General features: G+C 31.2%; 1 protein-coding gene across 1 annotated transcript in view; it reads left to right on the top strand.

Annotated features, from left to right (window-relative positions):
• LOC129980728 (uncharacterized) overlaps positions 1–12,655 on the top strand; it is an 84,634-nt gene that overhangs the window by 20,533 nt on the left and 51,446 nt on the right. The window contains exons 7-11 of the mRNA XM_056091110.1: positions 2,498–2,643; positions 5,790–5,905; positions 6,876–7,032; positions 8,617–8,780; positions 11,562–11,650. Coding sequence (XP_055947085.1) covers positions 2,498–2,643; positions 5,790–5,905; positions 6,876–7,032; positions 8,617–8,780; positions 11,562–11,650 — 672 coding nt within the window. The remainder of the gene's footprint in view (positions 1–2,497; positions 2,644–5,789; positions 5,906–6,875; positions 7,033–8,616; positions 8,781–11,561; positions 11,651–12,655) is intronic.

Here is a 12,655-nt window from a genome sequence, read left to right as displayed (position 1 = left end):
TCTAACTCTTCATTCGTTATCATTATCTTGTTCACTTGTATTCGAAGAGACAGACATACAGATTTTCGCTGAATGGATTTTGTTCAAAATTTGATAAAAAACAACAAATTTATATTAAGTCATTTTAGCAAATTTCATCTTTTTAGCTCAGACTTTTTCATCTTCATAGCCACACATAATTCCAGAAATGTATTTTTCGAATTCAAGAAAGTCGGGAACTTTCGAAGTTTTTAAAGATTAAGATTACAACACTTTTCCTTTGTTTTCTTTGTATAAAAGAATCTAATCAACAGCTAGATAAATTATATAAAATAAATTTAAAAATCATTTGTTTTCTGACTACAAAGACAGAAATGGAGAACAAGAATTCAATCATCGGTAGAAAGAAAAGATAATGATAAATATTTATTGGTTACACGATAGTTTTCCTGATTTTGTGGCAACAATTGTACATGCTGAAATATCATAAACTGTTGAACTCCATTTATAATTGAAATACTAGAATGTATATAAATCTTTATTGAATATATTTTAGAAGTCCTAGATTATGTTTTTATGCACTTACAGAAGAATTATATCAAATTCTTGCAGATTCTAAAACTCTTAAAAAGTGTTAAATTAATAAACAAAATTCGTTTAAATATTTCTATATCTACTACCCGAATTACTTAATAAGTTATTATTTATTTTGAGTATATTTTTGTAGTAATTTGGTCGCTTAGGAAAACCACGGCCATACTCAGCATAGAGAAACAGATTCATTACGTAGTAATGTATCTTTATATATCACTATCACTTTTAAAGACACCGGCGTCCTGGCATAGGGGTTACGCGTCTTCCCTGTGATCTGGGCGTCCTGAATTCGAGTCCCGGTTTGGGCATGGTTGTTCTATCTGTAAATTGTGTGAATGGGCCTTTTGTAAAAAGGGGTTGTGCAAGCGAATGAGTGATGCGTGAGTAGCAAAGTCATACTCTTGGCCCTAGTTGGCGCTACTAAATAAACAAGAGACGCTCCCCCACCGGCTTAAATCGCTGTCTTCGTAACAGCGGGCTTGTCCATGGCAAGTACCATAAGAAACAACAACAACATTTAAAGACTACGTGTTTGCTGGTGTTAATGAGTGCTAAAAATTTGAATTATATATTTTTAACTTAGCTATTATGGCATTAACTTAGCATTATTATTCTTTAGCAAAATGCTTTTAAATTTCAAATCTTTATAAAAACATGACTCGTAATGTCTTAGAAACCTTATACCATTCTTTCATTGTGCTAAGCTCATTAATTTTCTGCCTAATAATACATCCAATTATATCATTAGAAAGAGCAACAGTGTTTAAAAATGAAGGTACTTAAAAAATGTCATCATTTCTTGATTAAACTTTAATTGTAAGTATAGAAACATTTCAAAACTTTTATTAAAAGTCTGTCTTATATTGAAATCCATTCAACATGAAAAAATGAGCCGAATCTTCTTATCTTGGTAATCAACGACGGAAGAAAGGAGGATGAAATATCAGCAGCAACAATGAAAAGAATTTGAAAACTTCATCAAATAAATATATTATTTTAAAATAGGCTTAAAATAATTTTTGAAAATTAATTAAATGTAGAAAAAATTATATGACAAAATGATAAAAAAAAAATCTCTGAAAACATAATTATTTCAATTTTAAGGTGGTGTAAAAATCATTTTTATGTTATAATAATTTCGTAAGTTGTCGAAAAATAACATCAAATTTTTACTTAAATTTTAAGTAATTCAACTTCTTGTTAAAATTTTTTAAAAATAGTCTTATTTTCCAATGTACATGCATGCTAAAATTTGTCGCTCTAGATCAAGCAGTCTGGCTGGCATCTTTCTAATATCGCTTTGGGGTTATAGTGAATTGAAAGAATTTATGATATGTAGATAACTTTTCTCATATGTCGTAGCAGAGTTCATCTTCGTTTTCATATTTGTGCAATGCCGTATACGAATGTAAAAATATTTCTTCGGAAGCATTCGTGGTGCTTCTCAAGAAATTCGAATTCGAGTTATTCAGTAATGTTTGAATTGTTCAGTAATTTGTTCGCAATTCGAATTGTTCAGTAATGAATCACTTTCTCTATATCAGTACCAAAATTATAATATGTAATTCTACATCGACTATTGATTTTTTGCCTTGTCTAATAAAGGATAATAATAATTATAATCTAAATTTTGAAATTTTAGATTATAAAATACCATTATTATCATTGTGCCCTTAGATCTAGAAAATGTCAGTTTAAAAATTACTGTAAAACAATTCGACTGAAAATTTAACTTCCGAATCAATATTTACTGCTTAAATAAGAAGCGTCCAACGATTCCATTCATAGTATCGTAGCAATTTCAGTTTTTAAAGTACTAAGTTCAGCGATGTCTTTTTGCTAAAAGAAATTTTCTTTCTTTTTACTAATCTGCGCGATCCTACTTTAATTGATGCAATTAGCGTGAACCTGTCCTTGCTTTCAGGATCTATGGAGCTTTCACCATGGACGTGATCGCCAGCTCTGCTTTCTCCACCAAAATAGACTCCCACAACAATCCAGACAACGAATTCGTGAAGAAAGCCCAAACAATATTCAGAAGGAACTTTAGCTGGAGGTTCGCCCTGTTCCGTAAGTTGTATTCCTTGCTTGCGTTTTACAAATCTTACTTAATGATTCAGATTTGGAATTCATTGCTCGTATCTCATTAACTACTATCGATTTCAACAAAAATTAATTTTTTTGTTTGAAATTATTAATTTTTTTATCTTGCATTTTTCTTCGTTCAGAAGTTAAGTTTTCTCATGTACCGAAAAATGAACTAAAACATATGTGGAAAATTTTTGGAAACAAATGCATCAATTTTTCAGCTACCTCTCAGTATAAGTAAGCACTACTAAAATTAAACACACGTCAAAACGTGAGACCAATTCCTGTAAACCACTGTCAGAGAAACTGGTCCACGAAACTGGAACTAGCATATGACAGTCATCTATTAATTGTCGTCACTAGGAAAATGCTGTTAAGAAAGAAACCTTTTCAGATGCTAGAACAGATGGTATCTCCAGGAGGAAAATCAGAATTATAGGTGGTATTGCTTCATGATAACGCTCACCTTTAAACAAAGCTATACACATTATAATTGCTGGAACGGTGCAAATTGGAGTTGTTTGATTATTCAGTCTCGATTTTGCTGTCAGCAACTAAATTTTTTTTCCATCGCCTGAAAATTCCTGGCCGAGCAGTACTTCCCCAATGACGATAAATTGCAGACGATTTTCCCAGGAATGTCTCTGAAGCTATGTATTTCTTCGACATCGGTGAACCGGTTTGTTGGTCTTATGGTATAAACAAGTGCTTCAATTTCATTGGTTCTTATATTGAGAGATGGCTGAAAGCGTGATGTAAGTATCTGTTTCAATAAATGTTTGCAAGCAATTATACTCTTTGTCTCTTTACGGCCCCAAGGAAATTTATTTTTTAGAAGAACCAAATTTTTCTTTTGGTGATATTTTTCTAGTTTCTACACATTAGATTAATTCGTTTCCAATAGTTATATTAAAGTAATTCTAAAGTGATAAAAGAGAAGATGTTAAGATTTGTTAATGAAGTTATTCGCGGAATTAGGAAGCATTTTAACCCCGAAATAACTTGCAAAATAGCAAGATATAAATTGACACGAAAATAGCTACAGAACAATATTTATTCACAATAAGTGGCCCAAATATAGAATTATAATTTAATAAACGATTTATTTTTGTACTTAGAATTTATCAATTCAAGTTTTTTTACAAAAAAAATAATTCTTTAATATTAAAAGATTTTTCTTTTAAAATCAGAAGTAATTTAGAGAGAACAATGGACTTTAAAATAAGCAAAAATTCTTGAAAATATGAAATTTTCTTTCTATTGTTCATTACAAACATATAAGCATTATATTTATCTAAACAACATTGTAAAATATATTGTTCAATAAAATGATGAGCCTAGAGAAAAAAAAAGTACATTTTATTCTCATTTATTAAATCGATATTTTAATTAAATTTAAATATCATTAAAATGTTTCAGGTAACTTAATTTTTTTAAATTTAAATTTTAAAATTGGTAACTAAGGTTTCGGTTAAATATCAAATGAAAACGGGATATGCATTTTACATTTCGAGCTATTTTAGATAGTTAAACGTCAATTTTTGTTTAAAAAAACTTAAAATTTTTATGAAAAAGTTATGCGTGTGCATAAAATTATTTCAAAAAATTAAACATTTGATTGGAATTACAAAATCATAAACAGTTTTGTTCCAAATAAATTTTATGTAGGATAATAAAGAAAAGGTAATAGAAAAAAGATTAAAAATTAAGTCGTCACCTGGAATATTTTGAAATTTTCGAAAACTTAATATTTTATTTTTTAAAAAAATATATTACGTTTTAAAAATTTTTTCAAAGATATTTTTTATATTTATATTTAATACATAAGCTTAAAAAATGCCCTACCCTCAGTGAATAATTTGCAAAGGTGTCTAATAGAGTCCACTGTCTCTTTAAACATACAGGGCTTTTTTTTTCCTTTCTCTGACATAAAAATCATGTACAGTTCGTCAGATAATACAACAATCAAATTCACCAATAGACGCTTTCCCAAAAATATGTTTTTCCCTTTTTTAGATGAAACAAAATTTGGATCCTCGCCTTCTTCCTAGTCATATATTTTTAATGACATTCACAAATTTGACAAGAACGTTTTCTGTTGGATGTGTGACCTGAATAGTCAATTCCCATGTTTTGTTTTTTTTTCTTTTCTTTGTCACAATATTTAATAAAATTATATTAAATATTCTTAGTACATTTCCTGAAAACTTTATTCCCACTTGAACTATATAAACAATTCATATAAATTTCGAACTAAAATAAGATAATAGATCTAAAACGACAGAAAAAAAGGCACGAAAGAAAATGTATCTAATGGAAGGAAAATCAAGATTATATACTAACAATGAATTCCAGAAATCCACACATACTTCTGCGTATCGCTCCTTTGTTGAGTCTGTAGTGAATAGCTTATAAGCCAGTTAACAGCTACACTATACGAGCAATTGCTTTTGCATTGTGGTTATGTTACTCGGCTGCGAACTACAAGGTCCCAGGTTCTATCCTCGCTCATCTCAATCCACCACATGGGTGACCTCGGACGTGATGAACCTTCAACTTTCGTACAGCTATTGTGGCGCCATCTACCCACAGCAAACCAAAGTCGTCAGATTCACTGGACGCAGCAACACAAAGTCGTCAGACTCACTTGGTGCAGCAACACACAAAAAGAAGGCCGCCGCAACCCAAAGTCGTCAGACTCACTTGACGCAGCAACAGCATCAGCAACCACACACTCTCGCCATAACGCTTGGCGCTACTCAAATGCGTGCAGGCGCATTAGAATCAACAGCTAAAAACATCAACACGCATCAGCCATATCGTTCGACTCCCTGGAGAGAGAGTCTGTAGTGAATAGCTTATAAACCAGCTAACAGCTACACTACACGAGCAAGTGCTTTTGTATTATGGTCATGTTACTCGGCTGCGAACCGAAAGGTCCCAGGTTCTATCCTCGCTTATACCAATCCACCACAAGTACAAAGAAATGATACACGGAGATTCTGAAACGTACAATATTATAAAAGGATTTTTGTCAGAATGTTTGCATATATAATAAACGCAGCCTAAAATATCAAATGACATGCGCATGTGCAGTTTGCCGCTAAATCGATTTTCTCTCCTTACAGTCATTGCTCCTAACTTTATGAGATGGCTGAGGATCTCCATCTTTGCTTCGGATGTCACCTCTTTCTTCAGGGATGTCACTTTGCAGATCATAGAAGAGAGGAAGAAGACAGGACAGGTGAAGAAATCTATTGTTTCTTTATCGCAACAGCTAATTATAAGCTGTAATGGGTGAAAAGAGAAGAAAATAAATATTAAAAAGAATTGTTTTGTCTCTATCAGACAAGCAGCTGTTAACTGTAACTTTCTATTTCGAAATAACTCTTATTTTTCAAAAATAAAATAGCAGCTATTCCCGTGGCTTCGTTTATTGTTCTTTTATATGGGTGAGAAAAAGCAAAACACAAATGTTTTTACACCGTACAATTTTTATAATAAACCCCTTTGGAAGATTTTAAACATTCGACCATAATTAAACACTTGTTTAAAGATTTCAGATAAACCACTTTTAGTCTCAAATTTGGCACATGTATGTAATGTTTGTTTAGTGCTCAACTTATAATTACCCATTGGAGAAACATTGAGCTTCTAAGATCATATTGCCAAAGCTAAAATGACACTATATTTTAGATATATAATCGATAATTTTTGCTTTAGTCGAAATATTACGGAACAATGTCTGTAATAAATCTATTTTTTCAAGGTAATTTTTTGGAAGATATAAATATAATTTTCGAAAGCTAGTCATAGCTTTTGCTCATCTGTCTACGGTTAAACGTGGTTCCACGCTCAATAAACTTTCTGTTTGAAGTCTCTTTCTTGGTTTCATTTTTACTCTGACTGAATGGACGTTTTGGTACCTCAGCGAACCCTCTCCAGAACATTTCTAATAATATTTTGTAGCTCCATTAATTAAGAGAAGCGATGATTTCGAAGTAATTGTAAAAACATCCATGATGGTTTGTTTACATTTGATTATTGCCATTCAACAATACGTAATGAGAGCAACTTCTATACCACGTACATTAGTGTTTTAGATATAAATTTACCGTTTATCTTGTATAGTTTTTAATAATATATATGAGCGCTAATTAAAATTAGGCAATAATCGATGTAGTATCCACTTAAGAAGCGTGACTTTTCTCTAGACTAGGAATGACTTCCTACAACTTTTGATGGATACAGCCAAAGAACTTTCTGAAGATCCAAAATCAGAACTCCACGAAAAAGAAGCCGACGACTTAGCCTCCACCTACGGAGAAGTTTCCACTGACCACCAGGTATTCAAGGGTGTCACCAAGAAAAGTAAGTTTTGAGAAATATTTCTTTTTTTCTACTATGCATTGAAATAAATCATTCTCCACTGTACCATTAAGAGTAGAATTGCTATGTAAAATGTTATAAATTCAATCCAACTAAATTGAGATTTTTTAAAAACAGATTATTAGATTATCAAACAGATTATCAGAAGCAGAAAAAGTATTTTTTAAAGATATGTATTCGTTTGCTGTATGTAAGCATTTTTATCCGATTCCTGAATTTTTATATAGACTCTTTTAGATTTATTAAGAAAGCATAGAGGTAAAGGTGTAAGCCAAAGGAAGCTATAAATAAAAGAAAACTACCTACATTCAATAAAATTCTCTGAAAATCCAAAAAGATCTGAGAAAAGTGCCATAAGTGACTTGAAAATGTTAAAAGCAGAAATATAGATGCTGAATGTAACTTGTTTATTTTTCGCATTTTCTCAAAATGAAACTTTATGACGTTATCCAAAGTTAAAATTCTCCATGCGTGTAGGATTCCAGGTAATGCAGAAGTTGACCTTGCTACTAGAGAACTTCCATTATTAGGCAATAATTATCTTCGTGACTTAAAAATGTGACTCCTCGTCACATCCATTCTCTTAGGCTGATTTTTAGAATCTGGAAATCCATAAAAAACTGTATCTTACCAAACCAACGTTCATCTGTGGTCTATAATCTCTGTATGACCTGGCGATGAGAAACCAACCCGAATTCAAGTCGACCACATTTATTTCGATCTCAAATATATTTTGTTTGGTGAAACTTCATCCATATATCAAACATGCAAAATTGACTTTGCAAATGTGAATATCTAATGTGTTCCCCATGTCATTTTCATCGTGTGGCTTTTTATCATGTGAGAACATGATGTTGTTTTGGGTAGGAGGTTTTGAAGCTCGAAATCGCATAGGTAATAAATAAATAATAAATGGTAATTTTCATTATTATCTTTTAATCGCACATAATTTTTTACCTGATTACACCAGTATTGCATTATTATTATGTGTGCTTCTTTGAAAGCAGATGCGTTTTTAAAAGGTTGATCTACTTTTACCAATATTGCTTTATTATTACGCATGCTTCTTTGGCAGCAGATGCGTTTTTAAAAGGTTGACGTAGAACTACGACATCATAGCTGCTATTTCATCTCAAAATTGGTCGAGATCCAATATATATATATATATAGAGAGAGAGAGGGGGGGGGGGGATAGAGACCTATAGAGAAGTCTAGTGATTGTTTCAAACTGGTTTAAATTGGTTAATGACTTAAATTAATTAAGACAAAAAATGACTTAAAAATAATAATGTTCTCACATGATAGCTTGAAATTTGCGATCGTAGATTTCATTTAAATTTTTTTTTAATACGTGTCTATCAACCCGCTTTAAATTTTCTCTGTCATTTCGGAGCAAAGTTGGCAATTGATTTTAAACTAACTTTTCGATGTACTAGAAACTAATCCAAAGTCTCTAAATTATTTTTTGTAGAAGGAAGAGAGTATAATACCTTTGTTAGGGATTATGCACAAATGTCTTGCGGATACCGCATCTGATTTTGCTATATTTGATACTTTTATTTCCAGATCTGTCAATAAACGAACTGGTTGCCCAGTGCGTCATCTTCTTCCTCGCTGGTTACGACACGACCGCCTCCACCCTATCCTTCATCACTTACATGCTTGCCCTGAACCCAGAGGTCCAAGAGAGAGTTCATAAAGATCTGGTGGAAGCTGTGCAAGAGGCGAACGTAAGCATTGCGGGCTTTTACTTTATCGTATATTAACTATAAAAAGAGATCAAATTGCAACCGCCAAAATTTCGAATTGGAGATTTTGTCGAATATTCAAATTTCAAACAACAGAAATTTGTAGATTTTTTTTTTAAATATGGAATGAAATCCCTTCCGAGGAAGTTATTAAGCTGGTTATCCGCGTACAACACCATAAAGAGAAAACATTAAAAACTAGACGAATGAAATTTAGTATACTTACATGGAATTGAATGTGTAAATTCTTATTAGCATGTTCGCTGCCATGATGCAAGCCTGTGATTAGGACCATTATGTAATAAGATACTTACTTCTTTGTTATCTCTTAATTTTAGTTATTTATCTCTTAATTTTAGTAAAGAAGATAATAACTATTAATCAGTAATTATGAAGCATAGACGATTCGCTCGGTGAACAACGTTTAAAATTAGGAGATATGAATTAAGTGTAGACATGCTGTAATGGCATCAAATTCTACACTGAAGGAGAGCTTTTGTTGGCACCCAAATACAATCAACGACAATCAACGTGTTATATTTTTAATCAAATTTGTTCAGAGGCTGATCGTTTGATCATGCATGTTAACTCAAAAATGCATTGACTTAGATAAATAATATTTGTTACATAATAGTTTTAGTATCTAAAGTGCAGGTTTAAAATTTTGAACCAAAATTCTTAAAGGATTTAGTCTGTCTATATTTTACATGCATATAAATGATATAATTCAAAAGAGTAACCATTTAGATAAATGAAAACATAGTTGTAGTATTTAAAGTTTAACTTCTTATTTAATTTTGAATAAAATTTATTAAAAGATTCATCATCTGTCGTCTTATACTTCTGCATGGATATAAACACGATAAATCAGAAACGCATACTCGATTTAAATAAAAGGGTTTTAATATGTAATCTTATTACAAAAAGTGCAAATCTGTGTCAAATTTTGGTTTTGATCAATTGAGAGAGGGACTTCTAAAATGCATACTCAGTTTCCTTCCACATACTTCTAGAGCGAAATGGTGGTGATGAGACGACTCTGAAAATAAAAATCTGAGTACTCGTAGCATCCACAATCTCTCATAAGATTTGCAATTTTATGCTAGATGGGAGGAAGAAGAGCATTTTTATTAGAACGTATGTAAAAAAAAGTTTCGGAGTGATCACACCCGCTCATATCGTTAAAAAAGTATAAAATAATTTTGTATGTCATTTTTGGAAAGCCTTGAAAAATGTGAAGTCGTCCCATCACCAGCAGAACTGCGCTTGCCTTTATATTACTTCTCGATGCTTCTCTGATGTGAAGGTGCCATTTGACACATATTGTGTATAGGATTCTGAATTTCAACAAAAATTAAGATGAGTTTAAGTAATTGTAGTTGCGGTTAAAATAATTCTGGGAGTCATTAAGGCTCGCATTTTCAGAAGAACTACAGTAAATATGAAAATAGAAAAATTAGAGCATATAAATATATTTATTATGAATGAAAAGTGTTATGCTTTTATCAGCTAATAGCCAAACATAAGCAAGGAATTCACAAATACATAGGATTTAGGATGATTTGCTTTTTTAAAAAAAATTGAGGAAATTCGAAGTTGTGGAACAAATTTTTGAGAAAATGTAGTTACCCATGCTTTATATAGATAATTGAGGGAGAAAAAACCCCCCTGAAATATGCTTTCTTATTAGAACCATTATTACTGAATAACATATTAACCCTTTCTAGGGCCGTGGGAAGTATGATTCCCACCAAATTTATCAATCTTTGTATGAAATGATGTAGGTTGTCCTAAGTTCTGACAAATTATTTTAGTAAGTCAGACACTTAGATGCTTCAGTTTTTTATCTCAGACAAAATGATGTGTCTTTATTTGTTACTTAATTATTAATTAACCAAACTAATTAATTAATCAAATTAAATCTATCTAATAAGATAAATGAATCCCTTTTCTTATTCTAATTTCAAGCCTAAAAATATTTTAACATAATATATCTAGAAAAAAATGGCCCTTTAAAGGGTAAGACGGAAATTAAATTACGTGTCCGTACTTGTTCATTAATCTTTTTATCAAATTATCATATTTTCTAACTATAGTAATTGTTAAATAAAACACTAACCATGTTACTTAAAAGAAATTGTATTTCTGCACTAATAAGCTTAGCGTAAAAATACAGTGGCGAATTTTTAACAATAACATAAAAATTTAAAAGTCCCGAGTAAGTAAATTTAGTTTTTTGATACCAAATGTCAAAGCAAAGCATTTTCTAATCTATTCAATGAATAATTATGCTAAAACTAAAACAAATGTCACATGCTCATACAAAAGGGATGACACTATTCCTGTTATTTTAACTAAGAAGCTATCGAATAGTTAAGAAGAGATTGATAAAACATAAATACTGATGCTCACCTCATTTCCAAACTTTTTATTTTATTTTAGTTAAGAAATAGTTTAGTTCTTATCGACAAAAAAATGCTACCTTGTGACTAAAGAAAATGAAAGTTTTACCTAAGCACGCCGATATAATTCTTTTCGCTTACGGAAACGTTTTTCCATAATTTTTTCCATGATATGATTGTTGGAATTAGAAGTCAGAGTTTGAGTTGAGAAAAATAAAGGTGACAATTTTTTTAAATTGTTTAAAATATATTTCTACCAGTGTTATTAGCTTCATTTCATTTTGTTGTTGTTGCTGTTGTTTCGACGTAACTTTTTTTGTTTCAACTTTTGTTTCAAAGTATGTTATTTTCCATCCGCTAGGGTGAGCTCACATATGACGCAATTCAGAGCGTGAAGTACCTGGACAACATCATATCCGAAACAATGCGTCTCTTCCCACCAGCAGTGAGGTAAAAAAAAGTTTACATTTCTCATTTTTATTAAGGAACTTATTTCACAGTGCATGAAATTTCACATTTATAAGTTGAGATATGTATTTACTCAAGTTGGCCTCCCTGAGAAACTCATAAGCGGGTGCATCATAATTCAATGATAACTATGTAATTTTACTAATTTTGGGACGATAGATACGATATAAAACAACTTTCCTTTTATATACAAAATTTTATTATTTAGAATAGCAATTTTCTATATACAGGTACCAATCAACGATCGCCTCGAAGAATTACCAAACCCGGATTGGCGCATCTTCGTTGAAGAGGCTTTTGGAATTGTCTAAAACAGTCTAAAATATCATTACAGAAACTGTCCATTAGATAGTGAATGAAATCTATCGTATTGATTAATGGAAAATGGCATTTTATTCTACATAAAAACATGAGGTATAAATACAAAAAATACAGTCAAGGCTTACAGAAAGAATAATTCTTGCAGAATGTTAGAACTCTCTTGAAGAAACTTACACACAGGCAGGCAGAAAACAATAGCTGTTCGAGTGCAACTAAAGAGTCGTTTAGCGATCAATATTTTAAAAAAAGAACTCGTCTGAGCGTCTTACTTTTTATAGTCTCCAAACAAGGTATGGAATTTTATAAGATCCTTGGATCTCGACTTCTAATAAAGATATCTCCATTATTTATTTCCCAGAATTTTCATTTTTGTTGCCAATTTAAGATTCCAAAAATCTGTCTTTTCATCGATGATACTAACATTGTAGGAAAAGCAATATTAAAGATTCCAAGCAATTGTGACAGTCGCAGAAGAATAGATCTTTATTATTATTATTATTTTCAATGCTAGCGTGCGAGGATAATTTTATAATACATAGCTGACAAGTTCAAGAGATTGTATATTGAGGTGACAGACACATACAGCATAGCAATTAAGTTTTTGTTCTCTCATATTATGCTGTGATGTTATACCTTTTTTCTTCATGAATTATACATAACAGATTT

Source organism: Argiope bruennichi, chromosome 8 (assembly GCF_947563725.1).
Source record: "Argiope bruennichi chromosome 8, qqArgBrue1.1, whole genome shotgun sequence".
Classification (NCBI taxonomy): domain Eukaryota; kingdom Metazoa; phylum Arthropoda; class Arachnida; order Araneae; family Araneidae; genus Argiope; species Argiope bruennichi.
Note: the sequence above shows the minus strand (reverse complement) of the source record. Positions and strands in the feature narration are given on the sequence as shown.